This window comes from Tympanuchus pallidicinctus, unplaced genomic scaffold (assembly GCF_026119805.1).
Source record: "Tympanuchus pallidicinctus isolate F22 unplaced genomic scaffold, pur_lepc_1.0 scaffold2, whole genome shotgun sequence".
NCBI lineage: Eukaryota > Metazoa > Chordata > Aves > Galliformes > Phasianidae > Tympanuchus > Tympanuchus pallidicinctus.
In genome coordinates this window covers 27,124,409-27,141,548 of record NW_026294721.1, presented here as the reverse complement: position 1 = coordinate 27,141,548, position 17,140 = coordinate 27,124,409, and the positions used below count along the sequence as shown (strand labels likewise).

Genomic DNA, 17,140 nt, shown 5'->3' with positions numbered 1-17,140 from the left:
GCATTTATTTTGAAATAAAATACATATATTCATATTCTACATTACATATATTATTATTAAATATGAAAAAAATACTCTTAAAAACTAATCTGACATTTTTCACATTCTATTTTACACTCTGTGGCTACAGTTAGGACACATATAGAAAAATGACAAAATTGTCTCAAGCCAGCCATAAAAGCAAAATGCACTGTTGGCTACAGTAAGGAAGGAGACAAATGATGATGGTGCTACTGCCTATTCCAGCAGGAAGACCACTGGTGAGAGGGCAGTAATGATTGAAGAGGAATGAGGGGAACTCCTTCAATAACTCCCTACCCCTTCTTCCCGTTTCTGTCCTTCATCACTGAAGCAGCAAACTGGGTTTTACTTGCACTGACAAGAAGCAGTGAGACAGATCTGCGTACCAAGATGATACATTGAATACTAATCATTCCCTAAATCAAACACAGGGATTATATCTTCTCCATGTCCTGCTGTATCAATTCAAGAACCCCTATACAAATATTTTCTGATTCTTTTCGTATTGTCAGTAGTTTAAGGAGGTCAGGGTGGAAATTTGGTATTTATAGTGAAATGTAAATTAAAACAGCATCCTTCAAAAGCTTTCTGAACTCACTTTTTCTTTAAAGCTACATTTAAAAAGACTAATTAGCACTTCTAATTAGCACTTTTTTTTTTTTCTTTCTCGAGGGAAAGTTCTTAAAGAACATTCTGCTTTTCATTTTGTTTTGATTTTTAAATAGATAATTGTTACAATTAAGTAGTTCTGAACACAACTGTAGTTACATAGATGCTATACATTCTTCTATTTGCATGTGATATAAGATGATATTTGAACAATGTGCACTAAACATAATTTCAAAAAGTTTGCTTACAATCATTTGAAGTAATAAAAGATTTCACAAACTGTAGAGGTTGGAAAGATCCCTGGAGATCATCGAGTCTAAGCCCTATGCTAAAGCAGGTTCCCCACGTTTTTCAGTTTGAAATATTTCAAGGCATAGATTGTTCCTATACAGGTGTATTTAGCATCCAGTCCACCTTTTCAATAACAATATAAAAACTGTGTTCATGTTTCTTCAGCTCTAACAGACAACATACAATAGTCACCTTGAAAGGGAATAAGGAAAACAACACTGCTGCAGAGTAGCAAAGAAAAAAATTAAGAGGAAAACCCAAATGTAACAATGTTTAGATGACTGTTTCAGTATTATCTAAACATACAGGGTATGAAAGGTAAGGTGGCTACTGACTGCCTGTAGTCTCCATCACCTTAGTAAGGCCTAATTTATGTCTAGTATTTGATCTGAAATATTTAAATATTAGTGTTACTCTGTGCTGCTGCATGCACTCATATTTTGTTTTGCTTTTTAATTTGGCACAAACACGAGTTGTTTATTTTTCAGATGCTGCATTCCAGAGTACTGAATTAGACAACTATAATTTCTACTCAATGCCACGTCTTCATATAGAAGTGCACTATTCACAAGAAACACAATTTTACTCTACCAGAAATATGTAAGTGAATATACACATGGAAGTAAGGTTTATAATAAATATCATAAAGTGTGTTACTTAACAGGAATTTGAATATTTTTACTTCCTTTCAACATACTACGCATAAGACATCTTAAAATCAGTACAATTTTTACAGGATTAAATTAATAAAGATAATAATAAGACTTAGAAAATCTGAACATTATAGTTCATACAGTACCTCTCTTAGGTAAATACCTTTCACATTATAATCAATAATTTTACCATAACAGCTTTGTTAACTTCTAAGAGTAATTTGTACATTCAAATTCATATGTAATTTGTGACATAAAGCATTCTCATTCCCAATTTAGCACAAACATCTAGCAGTGTTCTTCTGAAAGCAAATTCACAGTCTAAGTTGATATAGCCAGTTTCTCTCCATTGCAGAAATGTTTGTTTATTCAGGTGTAATACTTATTTTTGTTTTCCTGTATGTGAGAAAGATATCTCAAAATAACAACAAACATTCAAAACGCATTCTTATGAAAAAGACTTGTGCCAATCAGACTACAGCTTGTCATTTAAATGAAATACATACTGAAAAGTGGTTGTACGAATTCTACACTTTTATTGGAAAAGCAGTCCTTTGTTTTCTACTGCAACTGGAAGATTCATGATCCACCTGGGTTAGCCTGTTCTTCAACCAGAGTTTGTAAGAATAAATATAGTTCTAACCAGTGCACATAATCCTGCTTTCTCTATCTCAGCATATCTCGTCTCCGAAATTGTTTCCATAGATCTCTGAGATGTTCACTGGTTACAGTCATTACACAAGAGTAATACTCCTTCCAACCATACTTGGGACTCTCCTGTGAAAAGTGAAAAACATACAATTGGAAAAAGATATTTCTCACTAAATAATACATTAAATTTTACTCAAACTCGTACAGACTTGATATATGTTTTAGTATTAAAATCATGGAAGATCAAATACTTCAGTGGCCCAGAGGTACTTAAAGTAAGGTCTATAAATCTATATGTAGGATAAGTTTTAAAAACACATCCTCACCTCACAGTACACAATTAGCACTCAACAAAAAGCCTATTTATATCAAAAGCTTTAAGAGAGCTTCCTCTTCATTCAAGTATGTCCTACTCTCTATAGTTTTGTTTCCTCCTTCTCTGTGTTGACATTGCAGTAAGAAGTTCGCCTCTCGCACAAAATAAAGAAAATAGAAAATTACTGATGTTTATGAAACTGAGGCATCATGAAAAGCCAAATAAAATCTATGTAGATTATATGCATGCTTCTTTGCACTAGGTCACCTTAAATCTTAAACTGCACTGGAACACAGTAACATTAAGAAGTGCTGTGGTCACAGATGCCTCATCCCTACAAGTGTTCAAGGCCAAGATAGGGCCTGTGGCAATCTGATCTACTGGAAGGCATCTTTGCCCATGGCAGAGGGCTCGACACTAGCTAAGCTTTAAGGTCATTCTGTGATTCTATGGATAAGTGAACACTGAATAGAGAGAAATAATGGCCCACACCTGGCCTGGGAGTCTCACTAGGCTGTATGCTGTCTACAAGAATCACCAGATCTCCTTATTTCTCCCATTATGCCACACTTTTTGATAGCACATACATAAAGATGGAGAAGGATTAAATATTAGAACAAGAAACAGGATAAGGAAGGAATAGAAATTATGCACATCACTCCAAAGCAGCCCTCTTATTGTAGATAAATTAGAAGCATTTACAAATAATTTTATATTGCAATCCATCAGTATCTGGAGGCAAATTGTTAAAGTGTTAAGGTGAGAGATTGTCTAATAGCTAGTTTTGGTTAAGCAGTGTGAGGTTGCTTAAAATACTGTGCCAACACAGCATATTAAAAGTAGCTATTACAGAATGAAGCCTACATTCCATATATTCTTATTACTCATCCTGTACAATTAAAAACATAGAATATTATGCAGAAGTTGTAAATATTCAGAAAGCAATCTAATCACACTATATAACAGACTTCAAATGAAACATCAGAAACAATACTTACAAGAATGTAATTCAGTTGAGATTTATGATCAATTTTATTAAAAATGCAGGACTTGCAAAACGCATTGTGTTATTTAACAAAATCACATTCAGTCGATTAATCACTGCTCTAAGATACGCATTTCCTTTTCATTTTAATAAACAAGTTCAGAGGAATACTTGTGAAAATCAGTAAAAGAGACGCTGAACCACATGAACTGTTCATTTACTTCTGAAGGTATGCGTCGTTATTGTATCTACTCTCAGTGTACTAAACCTACAGAAGTAACACATTGCTCACACTCTCTGATATTTCCACATTCCACTGGAACATTTTCCTACCACTGTATCCAGATATGTTCTTAAGGAACTAGTCACTTTTAGCATCAAAAGTCTGAGTTCTGTAACTTCCAGTCATATTTGTAAGATGAGTAAGGTGTGACCATCATACATTTTTCTCTTTATCTATTTCAGAGATTAATTAAGTTTAAAAGAAACCAAAGAGGCTGTCACTTCTTTTTTCTGATAGATGTATTCAACCAACATGTCAGAGAAGTGTGAAAATGAAAAAATTTCATATCACTAACCACAAGACAAAGCAGAAGACAGAAGATAGCAGTTTACTGTTGAAATTCAAATGAGGAATCTTTCTCAAAATGAGATTTTCTTCCCCAGTAGTCCCCTTCCTAACCTTTTGTTTTTAACTATTATTACTGCATTAAAAAAAAACTTATTGAAGATTTAGAAAGTCAACAGAATTAAGACTATCTAGCAAACAGTTCTTGTAATGCAAAAATCTTAAAATATTCAAGAACATGTTGGGGTATACATCTCAATTTCTTTACAATTATGACAGAATACTTATCTTTAGTAATGTAAAAGCAAAATTGGAATTACATGTTAGATCTCTATTACAGTTATTGAACACATAAATAGTTTAGCAAATAGCATTTTTAAATGGACTGGAATTCCTACTGAAGTTGGCTTCTTACATCCTGCTTTAGAAATTACCTCTGAAAGGGCTCTGTTAAAAATGTCTTCAAAGAATCATAGAATGGTTTGGGTTGGAAGGGATCTTTAAGATCATCTAGTTCCAACCTCCTTGCTACAGCCAGGGACACCTCCCACTAGATCAGTATGCTCCAGAGATCAGTATGCTCCATTCAGCCTGACCTTGAATGCCTTCACGAAGGGGCCGTCTACAACCTTGCTGAGCAACCTGTTCCAGCATCTCACCATCCTTACAGCAATGAACTTCTTCGTAATATTTGGTCTAAACCTTTCCTCTTTCATTTTAAAGTTCGTCCTATTGCTACATGTCCTTATAAAAAGTCCCTCCTCAGCTTTTCCGCAGACCTCCTTCAGGTACAAGAAGGCTGCTATGAGGTCCTCTTGGACCCTTCTCTTCTCCAGTCCAAAGATCCTCAACTCTTCTTTCGGCCTATCCCTGGTAGGAGAGGTGCTTGATAATCTTTTTCTCTTGGATAGCCTTTTGATAAAACTCTCAAAGCAGAGTTCTCTTCTCAATTCTGTTTGTCAGTTCCCTGCTGATGTGATTTCTACGTTCTCCCTATAGGAGAGTAACTGCTGATCCCAAGACAAGTTCTGTGCCCTGTAGCAAGATCAATGTAGAAAAATAAGCTTTGCAAGAATATTGTCAGCTGCTTGGATCACACCGAGCTTGTATCGTTGATCCCCAAGGACAGATTTTAATTATTTATTATAAGGGTATAGCATTCTATACACTTTGAAGTAAACAGCATTAGTGCAATGTGGAGATAACACTGAGTGCAATGTACTGTTTTACACCATTTCAGTGTGCCAATTCAAACTACAGTATAATCAGTGTGTATTAATATATGTATTAGCAATAAGTATGCCAACTATCTTAATCTCTTTCATCAGTTCTAAGTTTACCACAGAAAGTATATCACTTCTCACTTTAGCCTCAAGTTTCCATTTCCATTAACCAACATTTGCTACAAACTTTAAGAAATATTAGCAACAAATTTGAAAAAAAATATTGTGAACTATGTACCATTTTAAACAACTCAGAATAGCTAACAGGATATGTTAATGTAATTCATCACAAGAGACAAGGAGCAGTTGCTCAAGTGACGAGCAGTAGCTGACAAACATGTCTGCAGGGAAGAAGGAGTTTTATACATATGAGGCTTATACTGCATTCTTCACTGCACAAGGAACAGCTATCTGATAGATACCAGATGGATACTAGAAGCATTCTTGTTACTGCACCCAAGAGAGCTACAGGCGCGAAGAGGAACAGGTTAATAAGCCACCGCCATACTACTGCCTGCAAGGCTGCCTGTAACCATGCTAGAGCACTCAATTAATTTGGCTTCTCTGTGCTGTCTCCCAGCACATACTGTAGACATAACATTATTCAATTTAAAAAATTTTCCTTGAAAATAACTATGTATTATGCAGAGTGACAAAATCTCCCACTGTAAATCTGTGTGTGTGTGCATGTTTGTATAGATTTATTTAAATATTTATCCAATTTATTGCATCTCAACAGGCAAATGAATTAATTTACTGCCTAAATTCAGGTCTTTCTCAAGGTGTTCAGGCATTTGAACTTTATGCTTTTATCACAATTTCTCTTTTTGACACCAAAGCTGATTTTATTATGCTTGATGATTAGACATTGGATTTTTTCATGTCACTGCATTTTGCTCCAGTCACTCACATATTATTCACTAAAATTATTAGGAAAGCATCATGGCCATACAAATATTTTGATAATTTCCTGCCAGAGCTGTTCATTATCTTTAAAAGTTTCCAGTTTAAACAACATATAATATGTAATTACAATGCGGACTGTACCTGGCAATGTGAAAAAAAACCCAACCTAACAAATGGCAGAATTAGTGGGAACTCACAGGGACTTTGTTATCTTGAAGGTCTTTTCCAACCTCGATAAGGCTATGAGTTTTAAAGATATGGGAAAGGAAGAAAGGAAATTCTCTAAGAGTCAAAAGTTTATTTCAAAAATTTATCTGAAGCCATTAATTTCCTCTCATGTGATTGTTAGTAGAATTACTAAAATGTTGTTTTAACTATTTCATTGGTCATCCATTAATCAAACTGAGAAACAAGATGACAATAGTTTAAATACATTGTCTCCCTCTTACCTACCTTACACAGAGATTGACAAAAGAAAAGCACCTCTCATCCTTAAAGCCATCACTTTATATATAAATAGGATCCAAGAAAAACCAGCTGAGTATAGCTAGATTGCCTGCTTTTCTGCCATGCTGTTTCAAAGTTAGAGAAGAAAGACTTAAACTAGAGGGATTTAAAGATGGTTATTAGACAAGAAGTCCGAGCCTAATACTCAGAATCTGAGCTTAAACTCAAAATTCAAAACACCTGAGGAACCTGCAGTCAAAACTATCTGGGCCAAAAGCACATGAGATGCACTGGCTGCTCTGGTCCACTCACTTTGCCCTTTCCCATTGACAAACATGGGACCTTAGCTTTCAACAGTCTTCACAGAAACTGCTGCAAACCCTATGGGGGAAGAAGTGCTGGCACCAAAAAAACTGTAAACCGCAAAGTAGCCAACTCTTGCTTTATGTAAGGGAGTTCAATATCCAAGTGTCTACTGACACATTTCTGCTGCATCCACAGTGTGACTGGTAGTTTCACAATGTGACCCTAAAATATCCATACTGTAGTTTTTACACTTCACAATACATTTTAATTTGAATATTCACATGCCAGATATATAGAAACAGCCAAGATGGTCATGTGTGGTCACAGTGCCTGTTTTTAAAACAGCTGGTGTAGAAAAAAATTGTGCAAAAACATTAATGCTTTTGGAAGCATCTGCATACATCAAAGTAGAATCCAATTACTAACAGTCTCTCAAGGAGAAAAATCTGTTTTTCCAGTCTTCACTGGTGAATATTTATTAGCTAGAAGTAGTTGATAAATTACTGAAAAGATGATCACAGGACAGACAGAAAAAAAAAACAACGAAAACTACATAAGAATACTTTTCCCTATCCTAAACATAGCACAAAATTGCACTTGGTTCACAAAACACTGACAGCATGAATTATTGTCAATTCCAGAATAAAATCCTAACACTTCAGTCAAAAACACAACACAACATTTTGAGCTGCTACATTGCTTACAATAAGATAACCTATTCTTGAATTCTGAAATGGGAAACGAAGCAGCAACAGTTCAACATTCAGCCATTCCTGCAAGCATGCCTGCACACTCAGACTGGGCAGCTAACACATACCGTAATTTATCTGCTATAGAGTTCCTTCCTCACGCAGGATTTGAAAGTAGTATACCTCTGTATAGGTTTGTAGCCCTGTGGAGCAGAAGATGGAGAAGTGCGCAGGTGCAGACAACACGTGAAGGCAGCCAGAGGTAAGCATAAGACAACAGTATCATGAAAATACAAAAAATGGCTTTAAATGACAAATATCTAGAAGATACAGCATAGTAGGTTCTGGGTAAAATGGTTATATTGCTTAGTCATTATGGTCCGAATCTTTCAGGTAAGAAAAAGGAAATTTGTAATGGAAAGGGAGTCTGTTTACATATGTTTAAACTAAAAAAAAAAAAGAAAAAGTAAAGAAAAATTAAACCAATCAGCAAATCATTTCTGAATATTTTTGTAAGCTTGTGGCAATACTCTGACTGACCACTTGATGGCAGCTTAATACATTAGTTTTTTTCAAAACCAAACAAAGTTTCAGGTTACGATACTGTGTTTCCAATAGAGAAATTTCTTCAAAGAAACTCCTGAAGACATTTATTTTCCCAAAACATACTTCAAATCACAGGTATATGTCAAAATGAATATTTATCACGTTCTTGTAAGGGGCAGTACCTGATTCTCTTCTAAATTTATGGCTTTTAAATAGGACAAATATGATGCAGATCTTTTAGAATCCCAGTTTCACCGCACCTGTGTAGTACTTTACTTTTCCTTAGTATCTTTTCCTTAGTATATCATTACAAAATGTCCTTTTCTATAACACATGTTCTTCTTAGTTAAATCTGTAATTACCTCAAGGTTCTTCTGGGCAAACATTTTAATAAAACAGCCATTTAAAAAGTTGAATTACTTCAAATTACAGATCTGTTATCATCTGTTAGTTTTGGATTTTTTTTTTACAATGGTACCCAGGAACTACACTGATCTGAGCAGACAATAACAGTAAATTATTTAATATTAAAATCAGGCATTTAAACTTCATAAAAAGGTTAAAATTCTGCCAAGGCAAAAATTTCCATGTTACTAAAAACTACTGCACAAATGGAAATAATGTTCTTTCATCTGTAAAACATAACTGACCAAATCTTTATACAGATTCAAAACATAGTTATTAACAAAGATTTGTTAGTGATATGTTAGTTTTGATTTAGCACAAGACAGTGTCCGAGCCCACCATGATGCAGGAGCTAAAAAGTAAACTTTTGCTTACTGTAGCCACACTAAATATTCTAAAATTTTTCATGTATGAATAATAGGATGCAATTAATGACACTTTCCACCAATTAGTTCTGGGCAAAAAGTTATTGTGTATTCTCTAGTCCTCATTCTAAAACCAGATGGGAGGAGAAAGGTGTTATTAAAATAAAAAGGAGGATTTTTACAGTTTTATTTCACAGGCCACCACAAAAAAAAAAAAAAAAAAAATCAGCTTTGTGTGAGAAAATCTTACTTGAAATGACAATTGGTAAGTTCAGTACTGTAACTGTCTTGGAATACTAAAGAATGATCTCTGAATAATCAAACAAGCCTGAATGTCGGTATGTTTAGCAAAAACAAGATTGAATATGCTATTTCTGGCCACTGAACAATAGGACTAAATCGTGTCTCCTTCTCTGCAATCCAGGAGATATCTAGTATCTAAATAAAACTAGGCATGATTTATGAAGGAAAGTGCTACTCATCTACACATCCTTGAGAATTCTCCACAGCTTTTTATGGAGCTCTCTAGAATATTTTAAAGAGGCCAAGGCAAAAGTAATATACATGCATAAGTTTAAATAGCATTGGATGACACAGATTCTCAGGGACTATATGTGATCTCTTTCATGCATTTTGTGGAGTAAAAAACATGTAAAACATTTACAAGAATTGCTTAGTAAGCAGACTGTGTCCTGGTTAAATTAACATACAGTGGCACATTTACAATTGTGAAACAATTAAAACATATAGCTGAACATCTTGAAACAGTTATGAAACAATTATCATTCCCACACGATAATAAAAGGATTTGAGGACCAACAAGCAAATAAGATCATCACAAGTGCAGTGGTTGTTACCCACACTTTTAAATTAGATAATAATATTTAAAAAAAAAAAAAAAAAAAAAAAAGAAGTAATCTAAATAGACTCAACAACATGGAAAATTTTAAAATTACATGTAGAAAGCTAATTTTGTGTGACTAAAATTTCATTACAGAAGTAATATACTGAAATGTGAATTATAGATATCATAATATACATCTTTTGGAAAAATCAAAGTTCAAAATTTATGTCTAGCTAGTGGGCTAAGCTGTAGGTAAGAACAGCACTTTGCATTTGATTAAAAGTGTTAACAGCTGTTATATGGACAAAGAACTGTGACTTTTATTGCTCATACTTTTTTTTTCCCCTCTGCTTCTATACAATTTCTTACACTGAACCTGAAGATGGCAGCAAGGCCTATACATTCACCTAGAGGAAAAAGTTGTACATGTGATTTACAAGTGGTTCCTTATGAACATTTTCTGCAAGTAATTTTCTGTCTTTGAACTTCTGGTAATTTAAAATGATAGATACAGGGTTAAGTTATCAAAGCAACTTTGAACCGCAATGTAGTGTTTTTCAGCAGAACCAATTTAGAAGACAAATTGTCTATTCCCTGAAAATAATCCAGCTGTTATTACTACCCTTGTCAGAGCTCTTAATGCCAGTCTATGAGTTGCACAATACAGAAGAAATGACAGAATACAGTATGCAGTGAATTGATCATCTGTTTGATTAGTGTACTATGTTCTGTGTTCTTTGTATTACTTTTTGATTAAAAAAATAACCAAGAATGCCAGAAGATATTTATCTTACAGACTGCTTTAGGATTTCTATAAAATGTTTAAACATATGAACCACTGATTTGCAGCATATCCATGCCACAGGTCAAAGTAAGAAGTAGTAAGCAGTAAAATCAATTAATATAAATTTAAAACTTAAAATCCTTACCCTAAACCCTCGATTAAGTCTATCTTTCATAATGCCAATAAATTCTTTGTAACTCAATTGGTCATCTCTGTCGACATCAAAAATCTTGAATACCGTGTTCACCAAATGTGGTGAAAGCTTTACACCTGTGGCTACATAAACAGCACGCTTGAATTCATCTACATAAAGAAAACATCAGAAGAAAAAATAAACACAGACATTTAAACTTTGAGATCCAAGCAATCTTTTAAACTAAGTTTTCGCACTTATGCATTAAAATAATGAAATTTGAAAAACAGAATTGAATTTCATGAATCTAAGATAAATAATTCTCATCTATTATAAAATAATACATGCAATATCAAATATTTTGTATGGAAGATAACAGTAGATATACTACACTATATCTAATAATAAAACCAGAAAATCATATTATAATTAAATTTACGTTACATTTATGCTGATGGCATTTACTTAACTGACAGAACAAAAGAAATAGAACTTAGGAAATAGAACATAGAAAACCATATATTTCATTAGTAAAGCCACATGAGGTAGGACTACACTGATGCTGATGTGTCAGACTCACTGAGATGCTACTTGGGGTGAGTACACAAGCTTGACCACTTCAATTTGCACTCTCCCACACATTAAGGATTTTATTTAGCACACACCTTTCAATTCTCACTTACTGACTTGTGAAAAAATCTGTCCCTCTTTGAACCTTCTGAATCTGTTTCCTTCCACAAACTTCTCAGCAGTAAGTTTCTGAGACCCACTATGTAAAGATGCTCTCACTTACTTTAAGCTGATCTCTTACTAGTGTCATCAACTGCCTCTTAACTCTTGTACTGATTCGATGTCAACTGTCCTGTATTCAGCTTATCCAGCACTCACATGATTTTATAAGGCTTTACTGTATCTCTTAAGACAGACTTCTCTCTAAGCTCTTTTCAGAATTTTACCTGAGATGCTAAAAGGACAAACTAGGAATGAAAAGACATCTTCCTCTCTATTTTAGTCAACGGCTCTGTATTTTTGTAAAAAAAAATTGTCTAAAATTATCTGACTTTTTATAAACACTTACCTTGACCTATGGAACGACTTGCAAAATTATACATTTGCATTGCAATTGTAAAGTCTTCTAGGTTGTTTAAGAACTGGAAAAAAGATCTAAATTCATCAAAGGTGATACCCTAATGAAGAAAAGAATGTGTATTAGCATGATTAAAAGTATCAGTAGCGACAACGAGGGAATAAACAAACCTTGCCTCTACATAAATCTACTTCATTTGAGAACAGATACTACAGTCATTGAAATAAACATGTTCGTACTGGAGTCAGTGAAGTACAGAATTTGGATCTTGTAAAGAATGAAAGATGTCTTTCCTATTTTCCACTACAATGTATAGCAAATTCTTATTGAAAATACAGCCAGAAATATTTCCCTACTACTTAAGTCTATCTCAAAAATGCCAAAAGGATTATTAAGATGTGCCAGTTAACATTGAGAATGAGTCTAGGTTTGTACAAATATTGCAAAGCCTACTAATGAGAACCACTACAAACCACTGTTATTTATGTGTATGTGCACTCACAAAAGTATGTGGAATTAATAAACATGACCTAATGTAAGCACTATATTCTAAGAAGAAGGTTTTACACATCCAGATTTAGCCACGTAGATCTCTTCAGTTGATGCTGTTAAGTCTCATATTGCAGGGCCTCTCCAATTAAAAAAAATCTTTTCCATTTTGACCAGAATTCAGAATTTCTTCTATAAAATGCAAAGTTTTTAAATACCATTTCTTTCCCTTGTGGTATTTGCTCTTCTTTTCCTTTGTCCTAGCTACTAATCCTAAGACATGATAATTTACTGCTACATCAATACTGAGAGATTCTTAAACAGAGACTTTGGATAAAGCCAGGACTGAATTAATGCTAGAATGGTATTAATCTCATCCTTTCCCATCCTTTGTACATAAAAAAGGGTGTGGTTTATTTATTTTTTATTTTATTATTTGGACAGATCATATTTTACTGTAGAAAACCATTATATTACTGTACAAATTATGTTAAAATTCATGGAATTTCTTTAGGAGCTGGTACTTGTGCTAATTTCAGGTGCCAAAATGAATCACTAGATGCTTGGCATCCAGTTAGTAAAAGGAAGAAAACATACTGTGAGCAGGCAGCATGCCAACTGAACATTTTAACATGACTACATGCATGCCAAGTGACATTTCTTCCATTTATTTCTATTCCCCAATCATTAATAAGAACCACACAGCCATCATTAACTATATACAAGTGATCCACTGTTAAGGCGATATACAGCCAGATAAAATGTGTCAATGTTATTTCTGAAGAGATGTTACTCAGGTAGCAATATAAAAGACAAGTAAGGGAAAGAGGATTTTTCAAATACCTCATTGCTAGAAATTTTTGTTGTTGTTGCTGTTTGAATCTTATTTTTTTTATCATTTAAACTGAACTTGAATGTAATATAAAGCTTAAAAATATCACTAAATCACATAATGAACTATATTATTTATGTCATTTACTATTCTACTTTTTAGTCAGCAATTAACTTGAGAAATGTAAAATGCACAGATTAGGAATAGAATAAATTCCTGGTGCTACAGAAATCAGTGACAGAATCTCAGAATTTCAGTCCAGCAAGGTTATGCTTCCATCCTGAGAACACTGGGACTAAAAGCTGTGGCCCACCACTATCCTAGAGTGGTTTAACCCAGCAAGCAGCTAAACACCACACCACCTTTCACTCACTCCCCCTCTCTCAGTTTGGGAGTATATACACATATATATGTATGTATACATGCATATACACATATACATATATGTATGCATACAAACAGACAAAATGAGAGGCATAAAAACCGTTCACCTCCTGCCGACCAATGCCTAGTGTGTCTCCAGGCAGCAGCAACCTCCCCAGCCAACACCCCTCCATTTTAGGCTTTTTTTTTTTCCACATGGTGTCATATGGTATGGAATATCCCTTTGGCCAGTTTATGCCAGCTGTCCCTGGTTCTGTCCCCTCCCAGCTCCTTGCACTCAGTCAGCTCCCTTGCTGGCAGGACAGCAAGAGAAACTGAAAAACTGAAACATCCTCGGCTCTCCACAGCACTGCTCAGCAACAACTAAAACTTGGGTGTGTTATCAACTCTGTTTTTCTTGTAAAGCCAAAACATAACATCACATCAGATGCTATGAAGAAAATCAACTCTGTCTCAGCTGAACCAGGTCACCTAGTTAAACACTTACCTTTTCTTCAGGAATCCTGCAGCGCATGTTTTCCAAGTAACTTGATGTATTTTCTACATTGGTATATCTCAAAAGAATATGTGCAAAGTCTTCCTCACTGATAGTGTTCATCCCATTAGAATAGGAAAGGAATTCTATTTCTAGAACCTCAGTTTGTAGGTTATCCATAAATCTGAAGCATAAACATGAATATGGAAAATCAATAATATTTTATATTTTTACAATTCTTGTATAAGCATGTCCATAAAAAGACTTGTAAAACACAAAGCCAAACTGTATGATACAAATTATTTCCCTTTTTGTAGCACTGACTGTACATTTGTTAATTCCATCCATTCCCATATTGATGTAATTTCAAATCAATGCAACAACCTTCAAAGATGCAGATTTTTAGCAAGGATTAAAATAAATTACAAATGTAAGGATTACGTAATTTCCAGCTTGTGTTTGCTTAATTGTTTTCAGTGGGGCACTGAAAATTCAGTGAAAATTTTTAATATTTTAATTTATGATTTTAATTTTATATTGGAATTTTTAATTTTTATGTGCTAGACAGAAAATACCATTGGATTGATAATTTCTCCAAATCTATTCCCCATTCATTTAACTTAGATTGAGATTAATCTCACTTTTCTCTCTGTAACAACCTAAATAGGATGAGCCAGCTCTTCCAGCCTTTCAATATCACCTATTTTCTTTCCAACACTTCACTTATCTTATGACATTTCTATGAAATCTTTTTAATTTAACAACATATTTGGTAAATTCTGGACACCAAATCTGGCTAATGAACAAAACAGCTGGTTACAACTATATATGAAAGGAAATACAACATCCCTGATCCTGCTTTATGTCCCAGCTACACTACCAATGACAAAAGTAGTTCTCTGGTCACGGTACTGTCCTGGAGCTGAAATCCACTGATTGTCAACCACAACCTATACCACTTCCCTCTTACAGGTCCCCAAAGTACCTGCCTTCTCAACACTGTAATGCTACTTCCTAATATATGACTTGACTTTTAAGAAATAAAATCATCTCAAATCAAAAAGATGCCTACGAAAAAGTGTAAGGAAAGTACAGTATTTCCCTGAGCCTCCAGTTCAGAGATTTTTTTCAGCTGGAAAAGTAGTTTTGAATAAAACTTGATGGATCTTCTTTTGTGAATATGACTAGTAGGTTTTGACCTCCATGGCATTCATAGTATATTCTGGGCACTGTAACTAGATTTCATGAAAAAACCACTATTTTCTGTTTTTTTGTTTTGAACTTACCACATCGTGATTTCCCTTGACAATCCATAATTTTTTCTATTGTATGAAAAACAATATATTCTTTGTAACGTACATGATATTAAGGGAAAATATTCCCAAACATCTGATTAATTAAAATACACAGATAAAATAAACTATAAAGACAATAGATATTGGTACATAGGAAGCAGCACTAATGCAGGGCTTTTTACTATACAATCACATAATCATCGAATATTCCATGTTGGAAAGAACCCACAGGGATCACTGAGTCCAGCTCATGGCTCGACACAGGACCACCAAACAACAGACCACACCTCTGTCTCATTGTTGCTTTTACTATATTACTCTATGTGCAGCACAAAGGGAAAATAAAATTTATATCCTATACACATTATATACACAAAAGCATAAATTATGTATATGGTAATATAATACACATTAATTAAGTAACTCATAAAATTGAGACTTACCTATAAAAATCTTCGAAGTTCAGTTCAGCTTTTCCTTTCTTGCCAAAAAAGTGCACAAGCAGTGTTGTATCTGACAGTGAACTTGCAATATCATCAGTACGCTTAAATATTAGAATTAAAGAAAAAATGTATAAAAGAACATGACTGGATTACTTACAGAATGATAATTTGAGAATGTCTATCAACACAATAGATCTTTCTATAAAAAGATTTTGTGTTTCATGTTCATAGTGTTTAAAAAGATTTTAGTATTAAAATTTGTTAAATTAATTTAATCATATAAAATAGCATTTTTCCACACAAAATAGCATTGAGTTGTTAACTGCATTCAGTAGAAAACACTTCAGCACAACAACCTAGTATTATGGATGCTGCAATGAATAATAAAAAAAAAAAAAGCATAAAAAAAACCATAAACCCCTGAGGAAAAAACTGATCTAATCAGTTGAGCTAAATCACAAGAATAACTCCCTTTGTACAAAATCTCCCCTTCTTTCTACTGGACAAATATGAAGATATTAAAAAACTTACTTAATGTAATTTATATTTTCTTATATTCTATATGTTATTTTATACAAACTATATGTTCCATGAATACTCAATAAGGTGTACTTTATTTGATTCATTATCATAAACAGCAGATGACTACTGTTCAAATCTTACTGTCAAATACATTAAAAGCAAAATAAATATAAAAATAAATAAATAAATCCATGGAGTATTTTTTTTTTAATTCATTCTCCTAAAAATATTCCTAAAAATATGTTGTGTCTGCATCAGACATCAATTACTTTTTATTTTTTAATGTGTAACGATACCTTTGCCTCAATAAATAACTATCAACTTTGAACACGCAGCCTTAGTGGAAAAAACAAATTTTGAGTAACCACATGACTATTATATGCGTGCATTTGACTTTTTTACTATATAAATATCCCTACAGCATCTATGTATGTGTATTGATCTTACCTCTTTTACAAAGACTCTTCAGATATTGAATAGCTAAAAAAATCAGTCAGTAAAATAAGGGTCTTAAAGAAGCCATTCTACCATTAAAATTATGTAGTTATGGACAATAAGAAAAAATATAAGGCACTAACAACACACTTTCCTTTTAAGATCCAAGAGCTAAAGAAGCAAGAGGAAAACTTTTCTATACTATACTATCACCAGTTCAGGATTCTCAAGATTGTATTTCAATTACTTCAGCTTCCTCCTTATTCTCATATTCTTCTCCAGGGAGAAATAAGATGACATAGGATATATACAAAGAGAGATTTCAAGTTCTTCAATTAAGACAGTGAGCAAATTAATTCAGAAAACTTATCACTATTTGTCTTTTAATATTGTAATTCTATACTACAGGGCACAATACACTGAAACACAGATACCC

At 33.6% G+C, this 17,140-nt stretch overlaps 1 protein-coding gene across 8 annotated transcripts in view; it reads right to left on the bottom strand.

Annotated features, from left to right (window-relative positions):
- Nucleotides 1-17,140, bottom strand: part of MICU3 (mitochondrial calcium uptake family member 3) — a 47,117-nt gene continuing 29,977 nt past the window's right edge. For 4 of the 8 annotated variants that reach the window (XM_052682081.1, XM_052682077.1, XM_052682082.1 and 1 more), the window contains 6 exons: nt 15,748-15,848; nt 14,022-14,193; nt 11,821-11,929; nt 10,755-10,912; nt 7,794-7,868; nt 1-2,351 (listed from right to left, as the gene is read on the bottom strand). In XM_052682081.1, coding sequence (XP_052538041.1) covers nt 7,800-7,868; nt 10,755-10,912; nt 11,821-11,929; nt 14,022-14,193; nt 15,748-15,848 — 609 coding nt within the window. In that variant the 3' untranslated portion in view covers nt 1-2,351; nt 7,794-7,799. The remainder of the gene's footprint in view (nt 2,352-7,793; nt 7,869-10,754; nt 10,913-11,820; nt 11,930-14,021; nt 14,194-15,747; nt 15,849-17,140) is intronic. The other 4 variants (XM_052682075.1, XM_052682080.1, XM_052682074.1 and 1 more) reach the window with 1 other exon arrangement.